General features: G+C 60.4%; 10 protein-coding genes across 10 annotated transcripts; 5 read left to right on the forward strand and 5 right to left on the reverse strand.

The window, feature by feature from the left end:
• Nucleotides 1–147: 147 nt before the first annotated feature.
• GPI8 (glycosylphosphatidylinositol anchor biosynthesis) lies at nucleotides 148–1,819 on the reverse strand. Its single transcript, XM_047989355.1, has 2 exons — nucleotides 1,129–1,819; nucleotides 148–1,067 (listed from the first exon to the last, which is right to left on the reverse strand). The coding sequence occupies exons 1-2, from the start codon at nucleotides 1,659–1,661 to the stop codon at nucleotides 437–439; spliced, it is 1,164 nt and encodes a 387-aa protein (XP_047845354.1). The 5' UTR covers nucleotides 1,662–1,819; the 3' UTR covers nucleotides 148–436.
• A 134-nt stretch (nucleotides 1,820–1,953) lies between these two features.
• JDV02_007823 (uncharacterized protein) lies at nucleotides 1,954–4,947 on the reverse strand. The gene is made up of 2 exons (XM_047989356.1): nucleotides 3,668–4,947; nucleotides 1,954–3,603 (listed from the first exon to the last, which is right to left on the reverse strand). Exons 1-2 carry the CDS (start codon nucleotides 3,686–3,688, stop codon nucleotides 2,212–2,214), a joined length of 1,413 nt encoding a protein of 470 aa, XP_047845355.1. The 5' UTR covers nucleotides 3,689–4,947; the 3' UTR covers nucleotides 1,954–2,211.
• Nucleotides 4,948–5,484: 537 nt separating this feature from the next.
• Nucleotides 5,485–6,161, forward strand: BLI3 (BLI-3 blue-light-inducible Bli-3 protein; the record flags this gene model as incomplete). The annotated part of the gene is made up of 2 exons (XM_047989357.1): nucleotides 5,485–5,679; nucleotides 5,742–6,161. The coding sequence occupies 2 exons, from the start codon at nucleotides 5,485–5,487 to the stop codon at nucleotides 6,159–6,161; spliced, it is 615 nt and encodes a 204-aa protein (XP_047845356.1).
• A 64-nt stretch (nucleotides 6,162–6,225) lies between these two features.
• On the reverse strand, nucleotides 6,226–7,285 carry DPH5 (Diphthine methyl ester synthase). The gene is made up of 3 exons (XM_047989358.1): nucleotides 7,101–7,285; nucleotides 6,923–7,047; nucleotides 6,226–6,863 (listed from the first exon to the last, which is right to left on the reverse strand). Exons 1-3 carry the CDS (start codon nucleotides 7,233–7,235, stop codon nucleotides 6,263–6,265), a joined length of 861 nt encoding a protein of 286 aa, XP_047845357.1. The 5' UTR covers nucleotides 7,236–7,285; the 3' UTR covers nucleotides 6,226–6,262.
• Nucleotides 7,286–7,534: 249 nt separating this feature from the next.
• On the forward strand, nucleotides 7,535–8,251 carry SNU23 (U4/U6.U5 snRNP associated protein; the record flags this gene model as incomplete). The annotated part of the gene is made up of 1 exon (XM_047989359.1): nucleotides 7,535–8,251. One exon carries the CDS (start codon nucleotides 7,535–7,537, stop codon nucleotides 8,249–8,251), a length of 717 nt encoding a protein of 238 aa, XP_047845358.1.
• An 887-nt stretch (nucleotides 8,252–9,138) lies between these two features.
• Nucleotides 9,139–9,798, forward strand: JDV02_007827 (E2 ubiquitin-conjugating enzyme; the record flags this gene model as incomplete). The annotated part of the gene is made up of 2 exons (XM_047989360.1): nucleotides 9,139–9,301; nucleotides 9,434–9,798. 2 exons carry the CDS (start codon nucleotides 9,139–9,141, stop codon nucleotides 9,796–9,798), a joined length of 528 nt encoding a protein of 175 aa, XP_047845359.1.
• Nucleotides 9,799–9,951: 153 nt separating this feature from the next.
• ALG1 (Chitobiosyldiphosphodolichol beta-mannosyltransferase) lies at nucleotides 9,952–11,864 on the reverse strand. The gene is made up of 3 exons (XM_047989361.1): nucleotides 11,351–11,864; nucleotides 11,093–11,286; nucleotides 9,952–11,029 (listed from the first exon to the last, which is right to left on the reverse strand). The coding sequence occupies exons 1-3, from the start codon at nucleotides 11,607–11,609 to the stop codon at nucleotides 10,067–10,069; spliced, it is 1,416 nt and encodes a 471-aa protein (XP_047845360.1). The 5' UTR covers nucleotides 11,610–11,864; the 3' UTR covers nucleotides 9,952–10,066.
• A 1,162-nt stretch (nucleotides 11,865–13,026) lies between these two features.
• On the forward strand, nucleotides 13,027–15,665 carry MSC2 (Putative zinc transporter msc2). The gene is made up of 4 exons (XM_047989362.1): nucleotides 13,027–13,289; nucleotides 13,370–14,170; nucleotides 14,226–14,444; nucleotides 14,502–15,665. The coding sequence occupies exons 2-4, from the start codon at nucleotides 13,527–13,529 to the stop codon at nucleotides 15,295–15,297; spliced, it is 1,659 nt and encodes a 552-aa protein (XP_047845361.1). The 5' UTR covers nucleotides 13,027–13,289; nucleotides 13,370–13,526; the 3' UTR covers nucleotides 15,298–15,665.
• Nucleotides 15,666–16,940: 1,275 nt separating this feature from the next.
• Nucleotides 16,941–19,402, forward strand: CRC1 (carnitine transporter). Its single transcript, XM_047989363.1, has 2 exons — nucleotides 16,941–18,213; nucleotides 18,291–19,402. Exons 1-2 carry the CDS (start codon nucleotides 17,874–17,876, stop codon nucleotides 18,968–18,970), a joined length of 1,020 nt encoding a protein of 339 aa, XP_047845362.1. The 5' UTR covers nucleotides 16,941–17,873; the 3' UTR covers nucleotides 18,971–19,402.
• JDV02_007831 (uncharacterized protein) lies at nucleotides 19,359–23,295 on the reverse strand. The gene is made up of 2 exons (XM_047989364.1): nucleotides 21,817–23,295; nucleotides 19,359–21,756 (listed from the first exon to the last, which is right to left on the reverse strand). The coding sequence occupies exons 1-2, from the start codon at nucleotides 21,852–21,854 to the stop codon at nucleotides 19,770–19,772; spliced, it is 2,025 nt and encodes a 674-aa protein (XP_047845363.1). The 5' UTR covers nucleotides 21,855–23,295; the 3' UTR covers nucleotides 19,359–19,769.
• Nucleotides 23,296–23,335: the final 40 nt, after the last annotated feature.

Below are 23,335 nucleotides of genomic sequence, written 5' to 3' on the forward strand. Positions count from 1 at the left end.
GTACGATAGAGACGTGAGGTCGCCGAGTTCAGGTCACCTTAACTCGAACTGAAGTTGACCGCTGACTAATCACATGGCACATTGGAATGGTATGCTCAGGTCACATAGGGTTTGCTATTATCATTCACGTCAGGATCATACACTTTGTATAAACACGTTCCGGTATATTCTGCTAAGTGATAAAATACCAAGCGTAGACTGCATGCATCCCATGATTCTTCAAACAATGCAGAAAGCACCCTTGCATTACGCTGAAATACACCAAATCAGTCCTGAACACCACGAAGGTCCTTGATGTGATGGTCAAGCTCGCCATCAGAGTCCGCCCGCCTTGTCGAACAGACCTTGACCCCGGCCCCAAGGAATCGATGACTTGCATCAAGGAGCCTCTGAACCACGTCCCGTAGTTCAACAAACGCACGTCGAACGAGTGCTCTCATTCCAAGAACGATCCCAGCCCCCAAAGCAGAGCGCATCCAGCCAGGGCCGACGCCCCAACGACCTTCTTGGTCCACCAGTTATCCTCTGTCAGCGCTGTTGCTCCCTGAAGCTTCTTGGCGGGTTCCGTCGGCATGCTAGCGGGAACAGACGTCACGTTCTTGCTCGCTCCGTCTTCCTCAGCATCCTTTTCTCTCAACGAGGAGATCATCTTGCTTAGCTCCAGGAGCTGCTCCTCCAGCGCCGAATCCTTGGCGCGGTCCACTTCGACGTTCTGAATGTTGCCAAAGAAGTCGGTGATGAGCCTGCTGCGAGCCGCCTCTGCCCCTCCGGGAAACAGGTCGTATCGGACGCCGGCATGGGAATGGATCTTCTCATAGTCGTAGCTGTCGAACAAATCACCCACCGTCTTGGGGCTGTTCAGATCCTGAACTTGGCTCTCTAAGAACTCCAGGTTGTAGTACGTATAGCGGTCGATGACGGCGACGCCGACATCGTTGTCGGCATGGTGCGAGTACGAGGACTGGTCTAGCTCGGAGGAGCCGGTGGCGATGATGTTTGGTGAATATAGCCTGCTGTACATGGTGTTCGCCTGGCAGGTATCGATCATGAAGAGAATCTCATGGTACCTTGCTCATGGTTAGCCTTTGCTGAAGTGTGTAGAACGCAAGACACATGTTGCAAGCCTACCTCTTCTTTTCCCACATTTGCTCAAACGCGTCCGCGAGGTCGTATGCACCAATCTCCTCGGCATCCTGAAATTTCAGAAACTCGTTTCCCCCGTGGCCCGTCATGTACACGAGGATGTTGCTCCGGTCGTCGGTCAATAGGCGCTTGCTGCGCGGCATCTCGGCGCCCACGCGGTCCGTCAGCAGCCGGATGAAGTTCTCCACCGTCACCTCGTACCCGCGATAGTCCACTTCGATGTTGTCGCCGTACAGATCCACTGCGCGATCCGAGTTGCTGTACACGGTTCCGGGGAACGCGTTGCGCGGGTTGCACGCCATGTCGTCCGGCAGCATCAGGATGATCTGCGAGTCCGGGATGCCCAGTCTCTTCACGGTCCGGTACATGGACAGTACGTTGGCGAGGTGCCGATAGTTGAACCAGAATCGCGACGTGCACACCAGCACAGCCCAGTTGCTCGTGTGTTCGCTCATGGCCATGGACGCGAACATGGCCAGCGCCGCTAGGGCGGGCAAGCGCATGTCGAGCAGCTTCATCCCGGGTAGCGATGGACGAATGTTTGATCGTGGCAGGAAGGCGGCCGCTTTCGAGTCTACCGCGTCCCGTTATCGTGGCTTGTGTCCATCGAAGACACACCAGTACGAAAAGGTTGCGGTCGACAATGGTGGCTGATGGTGCGAGGTTGACTGATGGCGGGTGAGGCTTACAAATCTGGGGAACCGTGGCATTCCAACCCCTGCACTAACAATTACCACAGGTGTCGACCCGCCTTGCCGCCCCCCATCCGCAAGCGGAAGCATCCGCCCGGCGTCACCTCAGTGGCCGCCCGCCCAGCAAAACATCGGCAACGTGGGAAATTCTCGCGACAAGCGTTGTGAGACCTTTGGCTCAAAAAAACAAGCTCCATTCATTAAACTCACGCAAGCCGGAACGTCTCCGCTAGCTAAAGGGTATCTAGTCATGCAGCAATGCTGTCCTCCATCTCGCCCAATGGCCAAAACCGAACTCCGTTTTCCCGTTGCACATTGCCGACAATAGAGCACTCAAGGACCATCAATGCACTCAAGGGTCGTGCTGATACGGGTGTCAGTCCAGATCATCCGCCATCATGTACTCGAGAAAGGACGAGCCTGGATGCGACTCTCCGCAGCAGGGGCAGACCCCTTCGTCTTCACTGTCATCATCCAGGTCGTTGATCTCGTATCCACTAAATCGAGAGAATTGGATCCAGGTGCGCTTGTGGCCATCGCGGGATGTGGGCACCTTTTTCCAGATGACCGTGTCCTCATCCCGGGTGGAGGTTGGGTGACCCTGTTCCACAGGAGCGGGAGGAAGGGCACCTAGCCGCTGGTGATTGCCATTGAAGTGTGCGAGGTTGTCGTCAACTTCATCGTCATCGTCGTAGTCGGATCCCACAGGATTTCCCTTCCAGGCCCGGATGACTCGCGCACACCATCTTTGACCCGACAAGGGCTGCAAGTGTTTGGAGAGGGCAATGAACGAGGCGGGGCCGTCGAGATAGAGTCCCTCGTCCTTGAGCATGCCACTGAGCTCGGCGGACGCCTTCATGCCGGCGTCGTCGAAAGGCATTCCCGTAATCTGCAGCTCATTGAGCGTACATCCAAGCTCATGGCTCGCAATGTCATGCAGCTCAGAGCCGGAAAAGGGAAGCAGCGTGTCCGAAAAGTTGACGAGATCCATCCGCAAAGTCGACAACGCAGGGAACAGCCTGGGGCGAGGATTCTTCTTGTCACGGTAAGCCGGGTCGTAGGGAGCTCGGAGAGCGGCAAGGAAGTCGACGATCTGGGTCCAAGTGTAGCACCGAAACCCGCCACGCACAAGAGGTGTCTCCTTGGGCCTCATCTGGACCTTGAGGTTCTGATCTCGCTTCAAATCGGCATGGTAGTACCGCTCCAGCTTGTGTTTACGACGCTGGTCGTCGTAGTATCGGGCCACAATGCGAAGGCGAACGGTGGTGACCTTGTGGCGAAAGCCAGGGCTCAGTTCCGCAAAGTGACGAAGGGCCTCGGGCGTCGTGAACGTGAATTCATTACCTTCCCAAAGGTAACGAGTGCCCTCGACTTGCAGTGCTCGGCAGGTGGCCAGGATGTGGATGGCAATCTGATTGCCTCTTGTCTTCTCGCGCTCAGTGAGGTGGTCGGACGTGGTAGGGCTAAGGGGGTCAATGATCGGATGTGCGCTCGTGAGAGCGAATTTGAGGATGCGCAGAATGACCTCCGTGGGAAGGTGCGGGCGGCCGAGATCATGCGCCATGGACGATCGGGTCCGGCGCTTGTTAGGGTCTCGCTGCTTGAGATGGGCTTGGGCAACCGGGGACCAAGAGATGCCATTCTCTCGCAGGATACGCTTGAGGCGCAGGTTCTCCTCTGTCAATTCCTGGTTGGCACGCCGGAGAGGGAATTCATAGGAGGCTTTGGCCTGATCCTCTTTATCCCGGCACTCCCAAGGGAAGACGGTCTGCATATCCCGGTCAGTTAACGGCATCCGGAGTGGCCGGGGTCCAAAGGGGGAAATCACGTACCACTGGCGCAGATGAAGCCATTCTGCTGGGCTTTCTGCAATGCCCAAATCTGTGCCAGCCTCGGGTGAAGGCTGCAACAGCAAACTGGACGAGCGGGCAAGGTGGTGATTGACCACGAGCAGACAGACGGTCCGTGGCAGTGGCAGTGGGACGGCGAGCTGCTGGATTCCAAGGATGATGAATGGTTCGGAATCGGCCGAGTGTGCCGAGGTGAGCTACCTCGCCGGGCCCGCGAGGCAAATGTCTCAAATTGCCTCCACGACGAAGAAAGTTTTCGCGTTGGTGGTGTGCTGAAAAGGATGGTTGTTCAAATTGGAAAAGAAAGCCCGGCCTGGTGCACGGGGAGAATGCGGTAGTAGGTAGTCAAAAGTCGCTCAAAGGACTCGCCTGTGGCACATGAATTCAGATGTGGCAGCAGTGGTACATGGCTTGGAATCGGTTGGTACCGTCGGAGCAGTGACTCGACGGGTGATGGGGAAGGGAGCTCGGTCCAGCAGGAAACCGTCCAGGCGCTGGCAGAGGTGGTGGAGGACGGCGACAGGACGGGATCTAAGTTGAGGGAAGAAGAGAAGGCGCCTGGATCCCAGACCGTGCTGGCCTGGCCTGATGACGAGCGTTGGGGGGGGAGGCTAGATGAGGACGCGCGGTTTGATTGCGAGGAGAAGGGTTGGTGGCTGCTCGCGTGAGGATGAGATGGAAGGGAAAAAAGAATTAATTGCTGGCTCGCGAGGATGTTGGGAGTTCAAGCCGTGGACGAGGCGTCAAGGCTCGTCGAGAGGCAGGCGCAAGTGTCGGCGCGAGCGTGGGCCGTGGGCTGTGGGCAGGCAATGGGCCGTGTCGCGGTTGCTCCTTCTGTGTCGGGCTGGCGCGGGCGTCGACACGCTGAGCCGGGCTCCAGCTTAGTATTCTGGCTGCCACGGCCAGGAGGAGGCGCGGGGAAAGAGAGGGCTATTGCGCCTTCCACGACTGTACGGAATGGCACTCCGATGGGTCGACCACGACGTCATGTGACGGGATCGTGCCTGCCTCGTCGAAAGCTTCACCGGTATTCCCTGGCCATTTACAGACAAATGCAGTGCTAACGAAGATGCACAAACCCCAAGGCGTGGAGGATTGCGGGTACATGGTCGGGTGCTGGCGAATCGCGGAATCGCGTGTGGATCGAGGGGCCGACTGCAGCGTCGGGCTGTCTTGTCCCTCTCTCTCCGAGTGCAGTGAGTCTGGCTCGGCACGGTTGACAAGCCAAGCTTGGGCCCGTGGAGAGAAGCACTGACGCTGCGATGCACAGGTTGGTGGTGGGCGAAATTTTACTCGTACGTAGCACAGCTCCTGCCGCGATGGCGGGGGTCCGTCGAACCACCACTGGCCACCTCGCTTGGCTCCCGTCCCTGCAATTTGCTGCATGGAACCTCCTGGGTCCGGCCTGACACCGCAGCCCTCGCTTCCGCCGACGCAAGGTTCCTGCGGCCAAAACCTGTGGCGGACCCGATGAACACGGGGATTCGTCAACCTCAGCCTCGTCAACTTGTCGAGGTTTGGAAAACAGAAAAAATAAATAGGGTACCTATTCGGGCGGCTCGTTTAGGCAACGCTACTAGTACGCCTGCATGTGGTCCTCCGCCGAACACTGTCTCAATGTGGTTGACGTCATGATGAACCCCCGATCGTGGACATATGCGATCAGTCGACATGACGGTCGCGATATAGCGCACATGAGGTAATCGACCAGATATGAAAATGTATAATATCATACATCTCGCATCCTCAATGCTACTTGGTACACTCAAGTCATAAAGAGAAACACAGCAGTTATCATCATGTCCTTCTCCAACACCTCCGTTGGCGACAAGCCTGCCGACCCGTACAAGGCGGCCAACGCAGATGAACCCAATCTGGAGACCAAGATCAACGACCTGGTTCAGTTCATGACGTCTTGCAAGTTTGGCATGATGACGACTCGCGAGGCTGAAACAAAGAATTTGGTTTCACGATGCATGGCTTTGGCCGCTACTGTACGACTCATTCAAAGTCTTTTCGTGTTCGGAATACATGACAGCTAACATTGCCTCCACAGGAGTCTGGTGGCATCGATCTTTTGTTCCATACAAACACCGAGTCTGGCAAGACGGACGACCTGTCGAGCGACCCGCACGTCAACATTTCTTTCCTCAATGTGTCGGGCGAGTGGGCTTCCGTTTCTGGCGAGGCCGCGATAGTGACGGACAGAGAGCTCGTCAGGAAGCATTACAACCCCGCGCTCAAGGCGTGGCTCGGGGATCTTGGCGACGGCAAGCACGACGGATCGGAGAACGACCCGCGCATTGGCGTCATTCGCGTCAAGATGCTCTCGACGACATATTCGCTCGTGGCCAAGAACATCATTAGCCGGGCAGTTGAAGTAGTGCAGGGAGCCATGACGGGCAAGCCTGCTCAAGTGAACAATCTGAGAGAGATCTCGCAAGACGAGGTCAAGCAGTGGCGGGCCAGCCACTGAGGAGCCCGTGTCATGAGATGCAAGACTGCGGTCCTGCGCATCAGATAGTGTGTACCAAGTAGTACGAGGCCGATGATGGGTATACTTCTAATATGAATTTATCATTGCTTGCCGTAGTCCTCCTTCCATATCCTGTCCCACTTCTCCTTGTCGACCGCGAATTCGCGGACGTAGTCGCTCTCCAACTCGTGCGCTCGTCTGCCCAGCAACACCAGGCTGTGCAGAGGCGGCCCCAGCGCATCATCTGCGTCGCATAGCTCCTCCAATGTGCCCGCGACGAACTTCTCCGTCTTTCCGCCTACACGGGCGGCGCCGATTGCCAGACTGTCGCGAGTATACACGCCTTCCTTTCTCTCGTCCTCGATCTCGATCATCTGTTGCGCGCACTGGCCGACGGTCATGTAGCGCGGCGGCTCGTAGATGAGCCGGCCCCTGGCCATGTTTTCCAGACTCTGCTCTTTCACCTTGATGTCGACGAGGACGAGGGTGTGCAGGCCAATGCTTCTATTCTCCTTGATGCGGTCGTAGAACGATGAGGGCTTCCATGAGTCCGTGAAGAAGACCATGGACACGGTCTGGCCAAAGTTGTACAGCTGCAGGCCGCAGGCGCCGATGCCAGACATGATGGAGGCGTTGGGCACGGTCCTGACAGGTATTTCCAGTTCTCTCGCTCGAATGACCAGGTCGGTGTGCGTCGTGGCTCTGCATCCTTGTCAGTCGCAATCGCTCCCGACGAATGGTCATTTACCGGGCACGCCTACCCAAATGGATCACCAACGACGCAAAAGGCGACGTCCTCGTTCTTGGCGTTTCGCAGTATCTCGTCGCTGTTCGACTCGACCATCTCGCGATCGGCAATTGTTATCGACCGTCCATAATAGCTCTCCTGCGATGTGTCAGCGGCTGGTGCGTCGGTGGTGCGGCGGCTGCGTCTCTCACCAAAACAGACTGGTCCACGAGCAGAATGCTGGTGTACGCCTCCAGGTACACTCTCGAGGCCTTCTTCACGACGTCGAGGCCCTTGACGGTAATGTCCGTCTCGTCGGAAAGACCGAGACCGACCAGGTACAGCATCTTGGGGCGTCTGGCGATATGCGTCCCGGCTTGTCGGTTCGGAAAAATCGAGGATCGACTTGAGGTTCGACGATGCCCCGCCGCGGGGCATTTACAGCCATGCGACGAGTGGTGGAGCAACCTGATGGCCGCACGGCGCGGTGGGCGGCTCTCAGCGGGACGTCATTGCGCTAGCGAGAGCACCCGCAGGCACTCACCCTCCAGGCAAGGTTGCCCGGCCTCATTCAACTTTTCGCGTCGTCACGCTCGCCGAGCATCAGCATCGCCGTCAGCAACCACGACCACAGCCTCGCAGCGCCATGGCCGACTCGAAAAAGGGCGGCGCGTACGGCGCGCCCGCGGGCGACACCGACTTCCGCAAGACATGGGACCTGGACGAGTACGCGGCCAAGGCCAAGGAGCGTGAGGCACGCGAGAAGGAGGAGGCCAAGGCGCGGTACGAGGCGAAGCTCGCGGGCAAGAAATACCACAAGCCCCTGACGGGCGACGAGACGTACACGACGGCGCGACGCAATGTCATCGACCTGACGGCGCAGGTCGGCAAGACGCAGCTGGTGCCCGCCGGCGCGGGCGTCGGCAAGCGCTGGCGCAGCGCGGGATTCTACTGCGAGGCGTGCGACCTGACGTTCAAGGACAACCTGCAGTTCGTGGAGCATCTGAACACGATGCAGCACCTGCTCAACACGGGCCAGACGGCCGAGGTCAAGCGCGCGTCGGCGGCCGAGGTGCACGAACGCATCGCCTTTTACATCCGGCGCAAGCACGACCTCGAGAAGGAAAAGGCCACGAGCCTGCAGGACCGTCTACAACTGCGCGAAGAGGAGATGGAGAAGGAGGCCGAGGAGAGGCGGCAGAAGCGGCGGGCCGAGGCGGAGAAGAAGCGCCTGCAGCGCGAGGAGGAAGCCAAGGTCAAGGTCGAGTACGGCGACGACGTCAGGGTCGAGGGCGAGCACGACGAGGACGACATGATGGCCCAGATGGGATTTACGGGATTTGGAACGTCCAAGAAAAGATGACGATGGACATCGCTGAGTGGGAGTGGGAAAACGGGCGTGAAACGGATCTTGATACCCGCATAGATGGCGAAATCTTTGTTTGGCGCCGCGCCGGATCGATCTGCGACTAGATCTAGGGCGGGCAAGGAAGGCATGGCGTTTTATCTCTTTGAGCGATTGGATATACTGATAGATGGGCCTTTACTGCCCATATGGTTGTGTTGGCTGCTGTGTCTCATGCCCTACACGGCGATACCTCGCAACGCAGTCTCCCCTCCGCAACTTGCTGCGCTACGACAATAAACCCATCCATCCACTCACCATGCTCGTGCGGCTGGCCTCGCAACCCTTGGTACATACATACCAATGTTACTAGCAGTAGGTAGGCGTGGCTGCTCATCATGTTGGGTTGCCGGTCAGCCCCTCCCTCCTCGGCGGGGCCCGTCGTCCACTTGCTTCTTCTGCCAGCTTCCCGCCCCGACTTCCTCCCCACGTCCGCCGAGCCTCTCAGATCACCAACCCCACCACCCCTCGACCAACATCTTCCCTGCCACACAGCACACTGACACCACCAGCCCTCCCCGCCGACGACATCGAGCAAAAGCGACGAGAGCGAGCAAATCGGCCTCCACGTTCCTGAACAGAACACCCACCCACTCCCCCTCCCTCCCCCCTTGTTTTTCTTCCCACCCAGGCAGGCAGGCAGGGTTCGACAGCTCTCCTGCATTGCACACCCGCGCGAGGTTGCAGACGGGAACGCTTCGCCTCCTCTCACCCCCCCCCACCACCTCCCGCCGCGACCGCCGCCCGTCCAAGACCACGTCCTCGGCCACACCCCCGATTCGACCACAGCCCGCCCAAGACGCGCACCGCGCAGCGGTCGGGGGGAAAACAGTCCACCGCAGGTCATGTCTGCCACCTCCGCTGCCGGCTCGCTGCTGAGGCGGCAGCTCAAGGAGATGCAGGCGAGCAAGGATCTGCCCGGCATCTCGTGTGGCCTCGTCAACGACGCCAACATCTTTGAGTGGGAGGTGATGCTGATGATCAACGACGACTGCAAATACTATGGCGGTGAGGGCGGCTTCTTTTTCCCCCCTCTCCTTGTCTCGGCCTCCCCTCCTCCCTCCGGCTTACATGCTGTCTGCCTACCACGTTACAACTAGGTATGTAGATTTCTGACTGGGACCTTGTCCAATATTATAGGAGGTAACTTCCGTGCCCGCATGGTCTTCCCGCCCAACTATCCGCACATGCCCCCCACGCTCACGTTCCAGCAACCCGTGCCGTTCCATCCCAACATCTACGAGTCCGGGGCGCTGTGCATCTCCATCCTGCATCCGCCCGAGGAGGACGAGTACGGCTACGAGGCCGCCTCGGAGCGCTGGAGCCCCGTCCAGTCCCCCGAGACCATCCTCGTCAGCACCCTCAGCCTTTTCCACGACCCCAACGACGAGAGCCCCGCCAACGTCGAGGCCGCCCGCCTGTTCCGCGAGGAGCGCGAGGGCAAGCACAAGGAGTTTCGCAAGAGGTGTCGCAAGTGCGTCCGCGACAGCCTCGGCGAAGACTGAGACCCCGAGGGCCACCCAACCGGCTCACAACGGAAGGCGTAGCGGCTGAATAGGTGGGGGGATGGGACGTGAGCACAGCGTACGGCAGCGTTTTGTTGTTTGTTTGAGAATGGAACCGGCGGTGCTCCCGTGGCAGGAGGTGCATTAGTTGGTGTCTGGAGCCCATTTGTTTAGCGTTCAAAATCAAGGCTGTATATGCATTGGACGACCCTGTTCATGTCGAGTCGGCGGCGGCGGCGGCGATGCTTTGGCATCGACACCTATCGGCTTATGTTTCTAAAACCTCTATGAGTGGTGCCATGACCCGATCCCACTCCTCGTCCCACCTGAGCGACCCTTCCTTGACAGCCCCCTTCTTCAGATGCGCGAGTTCTGCCTCGCCTTCTGCGCTGAACAGGTGGCGCAGGATTTCCGTCAACTGCTCCGACGTCTCGAACCCGCACCCGTTTTGCCCTTCCTTGACGAGCTCGCCGAAGCTCTCAAAGGCCGAGTACGCGGCCACGGGCAGCCCTGCGCCAAACATGTCAACGACCTTCATGGGCAGGTCGACCCCCGAGCTCGACTTGTGTAGGGAGATTCCAAGGTCAGCTGCGGAGAGCAGGGTGGCATAGTCGCGATTGGAGAGCCAGGCGGTCAGAATGCGCGTCCCCGGCAGTCGCCCGCCCTCCTGCAATTCCTTGATACGCTCCAGGTACTTGGCCTTCTCCGGGCCCTTGCCGGTGATGATGGCGAGGATGGGCGCCGGAGGCTCCACCGTGGAGCCGACGTCCGGATTGGCATAGGCGACGAGGGCGTCGAGGAGGATGCCGAAGTCTTCGTCCGGAGTCCAAGATGTGCTGCTGACAATGAGACGCACGCTACCGTTTATGATATCCTTGGCTTGGGACTTTGTCTCTGGGAGATTTGATAGGAAGGCTGCGCGGGCTTTGGCAGACGGAATCGGCTGAAATATCTCAGCAGGGCGGTCGTGCAAGGTATAGACCGGGTTCTTGAGGTTGAAGCGACCTCCCTGGAGCTGACGGGTCATTGCGTCGGTCACGGCGAGGTTGGCGTTGCCGAGGAAGCGGCCGAGCCCCATTTCATACCATCGGTAAATGGGGACAAGGGGTCCGCGGAATCTCTTTTGGCCAAGGATAGAGTAGCCGTAATTGTGCCAGTCCACGACGATCTTGCTGCCTCGGACCAAAGAGACCAGGAGGGCTACGTGAAAGGTTGGGATAGATGGTGGGTTCTGAAGAAAGGGTCAACACCAACACACAAAGATCAAAGTCGGACTCGTGCGCGTAGGTTATACCTGTATGATGATCCAGCGAGCTGGCGGCGTGGCATACATGAGGGTGTAGAAGAGGGTCCAGAACTGCTGAATGACTTTGACGGGCAGGTTGATGAAGAAGGGCAGGGTCCCCCAGGCGATCCACTCGGGAGTCGGCGCGAGGGCATACATGGCCACGCGGGGGTTCCCAATGAGGTCGGGATGCCTCGCAGTCTCTATGTCTGCTGTCAGCGTCATGAACGTGATGACAGGCATCTATCCGCTGCTGCGCCCACCCACCTTTGTATCCCACAATGTCAACATGGCGCCCGTGCTTGGCCACGCTGATGGCGTGGTACTGCATGCGAGGGCTCCTGCCAATGTCGCCGAGCACGAGGACCTGGATGTGCTCGTCCTCGGGCCGCGAGGCTGGACGGTACCGCGTCGGGATCACGTCGAGGGCGCGGCGGCCCAACCAGGGGAGGAACGTCAAGACATAGCGGAAGAGGATGACGGTAGCGGCGCCGGCGAGGACGGACGCCAGGAACGGCACAATCATGGCTTGAGACCCCCCGGGCGGCGGCGGCGGGCGAGCGCGTGCCGTCCGCGTCGAGCTCGCGGGGGCGACGAGGCCGACTTAAGGTGAGCGAGGGAGAAGGCGGTTATGAGTGAGAGGAAGGCGTGCACGTGAGGCGTCCGCGTCGTTGGGCGTGGCTCCGTTGGCTTGCGAGGCGATGTGGCCTTCCAAGACGGGATGGAGATTCCGGTGGTGCGTCGTCGCCCGGGGCGCTAATCGCCCTCCCCCGGAATCCTGGGAAAATGCGGTTTCGACGGGCCCGGGGGGGGGGGGCCATGGACTTGGAGCGACGTAGCGGCAGCGGCAGCGGCAGCAGCAGGGGCCTCTGCGCTGCGGGGCGGCGCGCCGGCCGCCCGCTGGTGTCCGTGGAGCTGCCGACGCGGCCAGTTGCAGTTATCGGCTTCGTGTGCGCAACCAAGGTACGCCTCTGCAGTGCTCTGGTACGCGGTGCCTGTACTCCATAACTCAACGCTACCTTGACCGATTTATTTAGTGGGTGCTGTGTCAGCGGGGAGTACAGCACTGTAGTACTAGGTACCCGACCTGATCATCAGCACCACCTGGCAGGCTTCAGGAACCTGCTCGAAACACATCGTTTTGTTTCCTACAAATATACGTTCCAAGTTGAGATGACTACTACCGAATAGGCCGCAACCAATCCATTGCCACCGAGTCAGTAGGGCTAGCCGACAACTGCTTGCGAGAAACCAATTGCCTCCCCGCCGAGACCTTGCCTCGGGCTGTGCGCTGGAGCCAATCTGCTTCGGGACGGCGGTCGGTCGCCAAGCCATGGAAGCAGAGTGGTTGGGCGGGACGAAGCGCACCAGCCGGCGGTTATCCAGCACCTGGCGTGTTTCTCATTGATCCCGTCTGTTCCGGGGCGGGCTCTCCGGGCGGGAAAGTTGATGTGTCCTGCAGCAGGGGGTTGCAGCTTTGGGGGGGCTCCGGCAATTGGCTTGCGGTGCTCCAGAGAGGGGGTCGAGACAAACACCTTCAGTGGAGGCCCACTCCCCATTATGATCGCGCGGCACACCTCTCAGTGAGACGGGACGCATAATAAACAATGCCATATGGCTGACACTTTGACTGACTTTGGAGGCCTCGACTCATTCGCGGGTTTGTCTGCTGCAATCCGCCGTCGCCGGTTCATTGCATCGCCTCCTCACACGCGGTGGACCTCGATGCGTTCCATCTTCCATGCTTGCTGCACTCCGCAGCTCACTGCCCGCCTGCACACGCTAAGTACGTAAGGTTAGTAAGTTAGTAGTAGCGACTCCCCGCCCGCCTCACTGCGACCTTCCTGGGACAGCGGGCCGGGGTGCATGAAGCCAGTGAGGGTGCCCGAGTGCACCTGCATGGATCTGCTGAGATTGGCGCCTCACCTCCCAGTCAATTGCAGCCAGCCAGGCTCCGTTGCCACCACGTGCACCCCAGCTGGCGCGCCTCCTTATCAAACCGCGCAGCCCGCTGGCAAAGAGGAGCGACAGACACACCGACGTCCCACGACCCAATTGATCATTGAGCGGCGTATCACCAAGAGAGCTGCACGTCCTCCGTCTCCCCAGACCCTTCTCCTCAGGCCTCCCTGCTCGTGCTCGGCCACACCCGCGTCCTGTGCTGCACCGCCCGGAAACAGATGACGTCGGCGTTGACCTGAGTGAGGTGAGCAATGCTGGGAAGCTCCGCCGCTGCTTCCCCCCCCTCCTCTCCTGTATCCGTACTTTGTACTCACGCCCAGCCAGCCAGCGCCGCTTCTGCCTCAAACCTCCACCCTTTCTCGCGAGGACCCGCAGCGCCTGACGACGACCGCTCCATCCGCTTCCGGCACCGCCAGTGACGACGACGCCGCCGCCGCCGCCGCCGCCGACGACGACGACAGAGTCCTGTGCTGTCGGAAGCATGGCCTCGCCGTATACCCTGCCGTCGTCTGCGCTCCCGCACGCGCACCAACACCACATCCACGGCCATTCCCACTCCCATTCGCACTCGCAGTCGTCGCTGACAGCCTGGCGCTCCTCCATGTCGCGCGAGTCCCTTCCCGCGCACGTCGACGAGGACGCTCGCGACCACGACCACCGGGGCCACTCCCACTCCCGTCACCACTCGCACAACCGCGCCGGTTCGCACGCGTCCAACACGAGCGCCTCGCTGCTGAGGGACAAGGCTCCGCCGGCCGCGTTGGACACGCTCGCCGGGTGGACGCAAGAGACGACGGCCGGCGGCAAGAGCATCGTCACACCCGCCGCCCTCGACGTCCCGACCAAACCATACTCGCCGCCGACAAAGGACCACAAGCACCGCCACAGCCACCATGGCCACGCCGGCAATGGGCACAGCCCAGACTACCACGACCATCATCACGACCATCATCACGACCACGACGCTCATCACGGTCATGTACACGCGCACGCGCATTCGCACTCGGACGAGAAAGCCGAGCGGTCACTCTTCACGCGGAAGATACTGCCGTATGCCGCGCGATTTCCCATTATCCACGCCATCCTCGTGGAAAAGGATTCGAGAAGGATTTTCTACTTTATGACGTGGGTATTCCAGGCCGCCTCGTGACACATGGATGATTGACCAGGTTGCTTTCAGGCTCAATTTCTGCTTCATGACGGTGCAGGCGTTCTATGGCTACGTGACCGACTCGCTAGGCCTCCTCAGCGACAGCATACACATGTTTTTCGACTGCGTGGCGCTCCTCGTTGGGCTGTTGGCGGCCGTCATGAGCAAGTGGCCCCCGAGCCAAAAATTCCCCTATGGCTTTGGCAAGATTGAGACGCTGAGTGGCTTCGCCAACGGCATCCTGCTGATGTGGGTCGCAGCGCAGTGAGCTTCTGATGTTGGGTTCCGACTGACTGACTTTGGCAGGCTCCTGAGCGTCGAGATTGCCTTTGAGGCGTTTGAGCGGCTGTGGGAAGGCACCAAGACGAAGCGGCTGGGTGAGCTGTTCATAGTCAGCAGCTTGGGGCTGGCGGTGAACTTGGTCGGCATGATGGCATTTGGACACCACCATCATGGACATGACCACGGGCACTCGCATGGGCACTCGCACGACCACGATGACGGCCACAGCCATGACCACGATCACGATCACTCCCATGCACATGGCGACCATGGCCACGGCCATAAGGGCTGCAGCTCGCACGGCAACGAGAACATGCACGGTATCTACTTGCACGTGCTGGCGGACACGCTCGGCAGCGTGTCGGTCATTGTGTCGACGATCCTGACGAGCGTGTGGGGGTGGTCAGGCTGGGACCCGTTGGCGTCTTGTCTGATCGCGGCTCTCATCTTTCTGTCGTCGAAGCCGCTGGTGGTGTCGTGCGCGAAGCGGCTGCTGCTGAGCGTGCCCGAGGACATTGAGTACACAATGCGCAACACGCTAGGGGGCATCCTGCAGCAGCGAGGGGTGGTCAGCTACACGGCTCCCAAGCTGTGGCTGGACGACCGGACGGGCAGCCGGTCCGGGGGTCGGCTGGTGGGCGTGGTACACGTTACCGTGGCACGCGGTGTGAGCCTGGACGAGGCCAGGGAGCGGGTGCGGGAGTACCTGCTGCGGGAGGGCATCGACGCGACGGTGCAGGTGGAGCGGGAGGGCGACCACGGCTGCTGGTGCGCGAGAGGACGGACGCCAGCGACGCCAGCGACACCGAAGCCGTTTTAGACGAGGCGCCGAGGCCACGGAGGCGGCAGCGGCAGCGGCAGCATGAACTCGGGTCTGTCGTTGGCCCCGGTGCCGGGTGCCGGACCGGAGCGGCAGACTCACCAGTACCAGCACTAGCACCAGCACGGTATCGCATGGGTCTCTGGATCGAACCCCCGGCATGGGCACATTATTCATATGTTTTTGCGTAAATGGGCTTGTATATTCACAGAGAAAACATATGTACTGTAGAAGGAGGCGGAGGGTTCGAGGAACAAGAGGACGAGCATGGTTGCGGCGCTGGGCGGTGCTCGGTTCGGTCTGATATATTTTGCCCGCTGTACTTTGTACGCCAATCAATCAAACATGGTACGAATTTTCGGTCCGACCACATGAGCCAGGAGTGCAAACGGCAGTTGCCGCGCCCTGGAAACAATGGCGATCATTCGACAGGAGTTTGAGGTTTTCTGTCGACTGGCCTGGATGGGAGGGCGGGGGGCGGTCTTTTTCACATGTCAAGGTCCCCGCGAAACGGGGCACGGGGCACAGGGCACAGGGCACGGGGGTTCCATCCAATTCATGTGGGGAGGTGGAAGTTGACGCGGGGCGCCGCTGCACGGGGTAGTACAGTGCCCCGGTGTAGTAACTAGGTAGGTAGGTAGGTATCTGCCATGGCATCAGCAAGAAAAACTGACGCTGGTTCCGTGGGCGATTTCTACGTCTTTGCGCAAAGGAAAAGGGGCGATGTGACGAAGGAGGGAGAAGATTGAAAAAGGAGGGAAAGGGGGGTGGTTCGGCCACTGTGCAAAAAAACGTCATGTTGCATCCATTCGTCCCATCCATCCTCCCCGATGCCGGGGGGGAGGGGGGCGCCTGGGGTCCTACAGGACGCGGGCTACGGCGCGTCGAGTCTGCGGGCGGCGACATGGCGGGGGGGGGGGGGGGGCTGCAACATGCCATTTGTTGATCCCGTGGGATTCATCCATGGCTTGATGAGAGCGCTGCTGCTGCTGCCGCTGCCGCCGCACGCGGGCAGGCTGAGGGGACAGTCCATCCAGTACTTTTCCCTCCCAGATAGGGAGGGAGGGAGTCGGGACGCCCATTGGACTCTTAGGTTCTGTTGGTAGTTACCTACCTCGTACCTGGGCCTGCCATAATGATCCGCCCGCCCGTCCGCCCGCCACCGGCCGACCGGGGAGCCGCGCCTGCCGTCCACGTCCACGTCCACCCCCGCCAGGCGGAGGGGGAGGCAGGGAAGAGAACACCCACGGGAGGCCACCACCTTCTGGACTGGAGGACAAATGGGTGGCTTTGGCTGCCCGGCTCGGAAGGGGGTTATGAGCAGTTCTCCGGGGATTTGGGGATAGTAGCTAGTAAGCCTTCAATTTCGGTGGATATTTGGCGGTGCGTGCGTGCGTGCGGGCGGGCACGGCGATGTCGAGGCAGGGCCGCCGAGGGTGGACGGAATGGCAGCCCCCCCACCAGCTGCTGGTGGTGAACGGCCGAGCCGAGGTTGACTGGCGCTGGGGGTGGGGGAGCCCGTCGCCGCAGCCTCGACTGGATGCATGGCTGGCCGAAGCCGAAGCAGTGGAAGGGTTTCCTTTCTTGCCTCTAAAGCTCGCTGCCCCTTTCGCTTGTCGGTGCATGCATGCTTCTAGAAACACTTTTTTTTTTTTTCACGAGGCAAGCAAAAAGAGCCGCATCTCGCAACTTGCTTCTCTCACACTCCCGCCATCTCTCTCGCGCGCGCGTCCCGCTCCTCTGTCGTCTCTCCCCTCTTCTTCTCGCCATACCGGTCCGCCAATTTGCGCACCTATTCCATTGCATTGGAGTGGCATAGCGTCTTCTCGACCTGCGCCGAAAGTCAGAAGAGCAGCAGCAGCAGCAGCAGCACAGCCCGGGACCGCCGTTGACCGAATCCGCCCCCACCGCCCATCGCCGTCGCCGCCGCCGCCGCCGCGCTGTGACGTACATCGCCGGGTTGCGACGCCGCCTCCACCTCGTTCAGGCGTGACAGACAGACAGACAGACAGGTTTTACACACCCCCAACGCGACTTGGATCGGAAAACCTCTAGACGACGACATCCTGTTCTCTCTCGCTCTCGGGACACTGAAAGAATCGTCCGTCCTGCTTCTCGCAACCGCCCTTCGTCCCCCCCCCCTCGCGCCGCCGCCCGCTGGTTTGTTGCATTCCCCTCCCCCGAACCGAACCCGAACTCAAGTTGCGGGCCAACCTGCCTTGCTCCTGCCACCACCACCACACCACGCCACACCACGCCACACGCGCGCGCGCACGCGCATACGACAGCTACCGCCACCACCACCACCACCACCACCGCCTCTGGTCGTCGCAACATCACCCAACCCACGAGGCCTCATCACCACTGCCCAAACGGGCCGCCGCTACTACCACAACCACCATCACCTGAACCAGACGAGGGGAGAGAGAAAAAAAAATCATTCTCCTCTCTTTTGCGCCCTTTCCCCCCCTTCCTCTCTCGACACCGCCGTCTCGCTCCTTCCTCTTGGCTCCCACCGGCCGCCGCCGCCGACGACTCACTCACACTCTTAGACACACATTCACCCCACGCACACCATGTCCCCCTCGTCCTCGTCCTCGTCCTCCCCGGCCGAGGCCGCCGCCTCCCTCGTTGGCGACAAGCTCCCCGACCGCGCGCAGGTCGAGGAGACCAAAAGGGCCGCCGCCTCGGGCCTCCTCTCGCAGCTGCGCGCCCTCGGCGCCGGCGGCTTCGGCGGCATTTGCGCCGTCGTCGTCGGCCACCCCTTTGACCTGGTCAAGGTCCGCCTGCAGACGGCCGAGCGCGGCGTCTACTCGTCCGCCGTCGACGTTGTCCGCAAGAGCATTGCCCGCGATGGCCTGCGCCGCGGCCTGTACGCGGGAGTCAGCGCCCCTCTGGTCGGCGTGACGCCCATGTGTGAGTCTTCTTCTTCCTGGACCCCCCCTCCTTCCTGCAAGCTACTCAAGACTGACACTTCTTTACCAAAACAATAGTTGCCGTTTCCTTCTGGGGCTACGACCTCGGCAAGCAAATCGTCTCGGCCTCCAGCCCCGTCGACCCCGTCGCCGGCCTGTCCATTGCGCAAATTTCCACGGCCGGCTTCCTCTCCGCCGTGCCCATGACGGCCATCACCGCCCCTTTTGAGCGCGTCAAGGTCATCCTCCAGGTCCAGGGCCAGAAGAAGCTCGCCCCAGGCGAGAAGCCAAAGTACAACGGCGGCCTCGACGTCGTCCGCCAGCTCTACCGCGAGGGCGGCCTGCGCAGCGTCTTCCGCGGCTCCGCCGCCACCCTCGCCCGCGACGGCCCCGGCTCCGCTGCCTACTTCGCCGCCTACGAGTACATCAAGCGCGCCATGAGCCCCCGCGACCCCGTCACGGGCAAGCCCACCGGCGAGCTCTCCCTCACCGCCGTCACCTGCGCCGGCGCCGCCGCGGGCGTCGCCATGTGGATCCCCGTCTTCCCCGTCGACACCGTCAAGTCCCGCCTGCAGACCGCCGAGGGCCACGCCACCCTCGGCGGCGTTGTCCGCGAGCTCTACGCAAAGGGTGGCTACCGCGCCTTCTTCCCGGGCTTCGGACCCGCCCTCGCCCGCGCCGTCCCCGCCAACGCCGCCACCTTTCTCGGCGTCGAGCTGGCTCACCAGGCCATGACCAAGGCCTTTGGCCCGGCGTAAAAGAGCCCTTCGCCCTTCGCCCGCCTCCTGCCCCAAAGCGAGAGACGAAGACCGACATACACACATGTACATACACACAGACACACACAGAAAGAGGGGCGAGGGAGAGGTGGTGAGAACCAGAGAGGGGGAGAGAGAGAAAAGGAGGAGGGGAAGATACGCATCACGTCCTTGAATAAACGTGTCTTGCTTGCCCCGTCACATAGCCCGGCGGGCGTCTTGGAATAGAGAGAAATATGGGACCGACATCATGGATCTTTTTTTTGGGCCAGAGTAGCGGAATACCCCATTTTCGCGCTCTCGGTCATGGGGGCGGCACATTGTGTGGTAGACATTGGCCTTGTGACTTATCTTGATGGGTACAACAAGAGGCTCGCACATGCAGACGCGGGCAATCTTTACATGAGTATTGAATAGATTAGATTTGGACCCTTTACAGGCAGTCGCCGCCGCCGTCGGAGCCGTAAGAACTACACCAATCGCACGCTCCGTCAAGGTGAGAGGAGATAGTCGACCCGCTGGTATCCCCATCATATATGCCCTTGGAGAACGCCTCCCCCCTTTTCTGCGATACGCGCACGTTCCACGCATCACACATCTTCCCTTTCGCCACCGCCATGCTGTGCAAGATCAAATCCCGCCCGTAGCGCCGCTCATCAAAACGCAAACGGAACTCACTGACAACGCTATAAACCAGGGTATTAAATCATTCGGACGAGACTTCCTTGGGCGCATAGCAAGAAGCCTAGCTAGGCATCAGAGACCAGCAGCCAAACATGGAAAATCGATGCTTCAGACTTCATGCTCGCTCGTTAACGGTCCACCGTCGTTTGGTCAGACTAAGATCGCGAAATCGCTCCGCCTCGTCCGGCGGTGGCGGGTGTCCCCAGAGTCCGCCCAGGCCGCCGCCAAGTTGGGACATCTTCATCTCCTCAGCTGCCTTCTCCGGGACGATGCTCGTGTTCAGCTTGATCGGAGCGGCAAGCACTGGCCCGCGGGAGGTGCTTTTTGCTGCCGGAAAGGCTGTTGCTGGCGACGGGGGCACAGCGCCCGCCGCTGACGCTGTGGATGGCATTTTCACTGAGGAGACCTCCGACTCGTCTTCTGCGACGGCGGATTCGAATCGCGTTTGATCAAAATTGGGCATCATGGAGCCAAAATCGTCCGCATCGTCACCGCCGTCATCCATCAGCCGCAACGATGATGGCACCGGCGCCCAGAGCCCAAATGAAGCGCCGGTGCCGGTGCCGGGAGATCGGCTGCGAGCGGGTGATTGTCCGGCAGTACCAACTATCCCCGTCGTGGCCATAGCCGACCCACGCGGCGTAGGTCGGAACGAAGCCGACTCGCGCCTTAGAGAACTTCCCATTGCCGCGCTGGCCGACGTGGATCGACTGCCTGTCGACGAAAACGGATCCGAATACATGAATGGGCTCATGACAGGGCCGCCAGTGCTACCCAATGTCGAAGTCCGGCCACGCGTGCCGGGAGTTGGCGCGGTCCAGATATTCGAATTTGATTGCGACCTCGACGACACAGGAGTCGAGCCGCTGGATTTCAGATGTTCAGTGCTGGCGGATAGCCGCATGTCGTACATCTTATCCACCTGGACAAAAGGCTTTCCTGAAGGGTCCGCTGATGCTTCGACAGATGCCAACATCTGTTCGTAATCGAGATTCGGTTTCCTCGTCGCCATAGTGATGGACGCTATGCCCACATCCATGAGCACAGGCTGGTGAGTAATAGCTCCGATTAGAGCGTTACAGCCAGCGCCGTGGGACACAACGATGACGACCGTCTCGATGTCTTCGTCTTCCTTTTCAACCTCGGGCCCGTCACCGCCGGTCGCTTTCGAAGGCTGTGCGACCAAGTCAGCGGGTTTGTCTGCCGTGGCGTACCAGTTGAGCAGCTTTCTCAAACCGCCGCGGAAACGCGTATGCATTGACGTCCATTCTTCCCCAAACTTGCCACCGTCGCCGAAATCGAGAGGCTCTCTCATCGAATCCCACTGGTAATCCACGGTCATACACGAATCTCGAGCGTGGGCAACCAAGCCCTCTGGGATCTTGTGGCTGCCAGACACGGAGTGCAACGGCCTGGGGGCAACATACTCCCCCCTGGCCTCCCGAGCAGGCAGAGCAGACGCCAAGCCGGACACATTGAGGGCCGCATTTGACTCTGACCTTGGTGTCTGTGCTCCACTGGACGAGCCTGAACTCGGAGACGCTTGCCATAGGGAACCGTTCGAAGCCGGCTTCTCCGGGGGCGGTTGCGGAGCCTGATCAGTGTAGGCGCTGTAATCATCCCTCCGCAGAAGATCGGCTTTGGCGCTCCCCATCATAAGCGCAGGGCCGGGAGGTGGCGTGATCATCTCAAAGTATTCTGGAGAGAGCCATTCTCCAAGAAAGGAGTCGAGGCGCAGCAGGCTGGACTTGAACTGGAACGGCTGAGAGGTTGGGGTGGCTTTGGGGACGATGATGTCGGCGGGGCTGAAGATGGAGTCGGGAGACGTCTGGGCGAGGCCAGAGCTGATGCCGATGGATGTCTGAACACAGCGGAGGAAGGGCGAGCTGTGTATGACAATCTTGAAGCGTCTCCGCTTGGCCGAGAGGGCTGCGCCGTTCTGCGAGACCTCCTCATCGAGCTTGGCCTGCTCCAAGTAGTTGCTGATCTGGTTGCCCACCTGCCTCGCCTGTAGGAAGCCACCGTACGTCAGGGGCGGGTCATACGGGGTTGGCGAGGTGAGATGCCATTTCTTGTCAGCGGCATCGAGTCGGTTTCCATGTCTGGGGATCGTGGTCAGCAAGGGTCTCTGGTTCCCAGATCGGAAGGCGCGCGAAACTGACCTTACGACAAATAGATAGGCTGGAGGAGAGTGAGGCATAGCTGTGCCGTTACAGCTGTCGGAGTCTTTGATCCAGGGCCTCGGACGGTTCGGGATATCACCACCTGGCAAGTTGAGGACCTGCGGGCGGCGCCTGGGTGTATGAGGCAACGGGGCCCAGTCGCAGCTCAGCCGACCGAGTCGACGGCGCGACGGGAGCGCCTTATGAGACGGGGGACCAGTCGAGAGGACGCTGGAGTCTTATTGTAGAGGCGAGGCGCCGACTCGCCCTAGGGCGGATGGTATCGATGGCAATAGGGACGACTATCGAAGTTGACTCTTTGTTGGAGCTGTGCGACGGTGTCGAGCTGAGTAGAGTGGGAGCGGCCCTCGCGAAGAGTGAAAGGGAGCACGGCGCGCAGCACTGGGGGAGCGGCGGGCGCGGGACGACGCGATGTGATGCGATGCAATGCACGAGGATGCAGGACGATGGAGGAGGCCAGGTGTGGTTTAGTGGTTGCGTGGTGGTACTGAATGCTGGCTGATGGTGGTGGCGGTAGTGGTGGTGGTGGTGGTGGTGGCGGGGTCAGCAGACGCCGCCGCCGTCGCGACCGAGAACCAGTTACAGTACGTACCCGACCCGTTTTTGACAGGAAGTGGTACCTTTCGTACTAAGTGTTCGGAGGCCCTTGCGATGAATGGCAGGGTGAGTCGTCTTGGGTGCAACGTGCTGTGATCGGACCACCTGAGGCATGTATTGGCAGGGATGCAGAGAGTGTCGCAGTCGTCGCTCAGGGGCAGACGGGTCGGGCATCCATTCAGCTCGGGGTGCAGCGTGCGGTACGAATGCGGACGACGAGTGGACGAACAGCCGCCGGTCCGGTGTCAGGCTGGCGGCCCGTCAGCCAGACACTGAAGCAAGCGCACGCCTGTAGAGCTGTCGCGGGGGGGTCAGGCAGGCGGGATGGCAGGGTGTTCCAGTCGGCGGGCGATGTTGCAGCGGGCTGCAGCTGGTGCTATGTTCAGGTACGAACGGATAAGTTTAGGTAAAACAAGCAAAAGAAAAATGAAAGGCCCGATGCGCCGGCCGAGGGGAGTGCGCGAGGCAGAGAGAGAAGAGAGACACGTCTCGTCACCGCGCCGGTGTGGTCGCCTCTTTGGTAAGTGGTGTTTGCGCCTTTGTTTGCGCCTTTTGGTTGCCGCGGGGAATCCGTTTTGCGTTCAAAGGCACCGGGCGCCGACGAGGACAATCGTCATGGACGAGCAGAGCAGGCAGGGTCGAGCGGCGGGCCGAGCGATAATTAATGAAAGGAAAGGAAAAATCCCGATGCTTACTTGACTTCCTACCGCATCCCATGCCCACAACACAGGTCAGTCACGCAAGGGCCCAGCACAGGCGCCTGAGGTTTATTAGGAATCGCTCGTGAAAATTGACCCGCCGTAAACGGAGCGAGGCAGCGAGCCGAGTCAAGCAACGAGGTGCTTCGGGTGGTCGGTGATGATGTGCTTGCCGCGAGGCCCACCCAGAGTGCAGTCCCTCT

This window comes from Purpureocillium takamizusanense, chromosome 7 (genome assembly GCF_022605165.1).
Source record: "Purpureocillium takamizusanense chromosome 7, complete sequence".
NCBI lineage: Eukaryota > Fungi > Ascomycota > Sordariomycetes > Hypocreales > Ophiocordycipitaceae > Purpureocillium > Purpureocillium takamizusanense.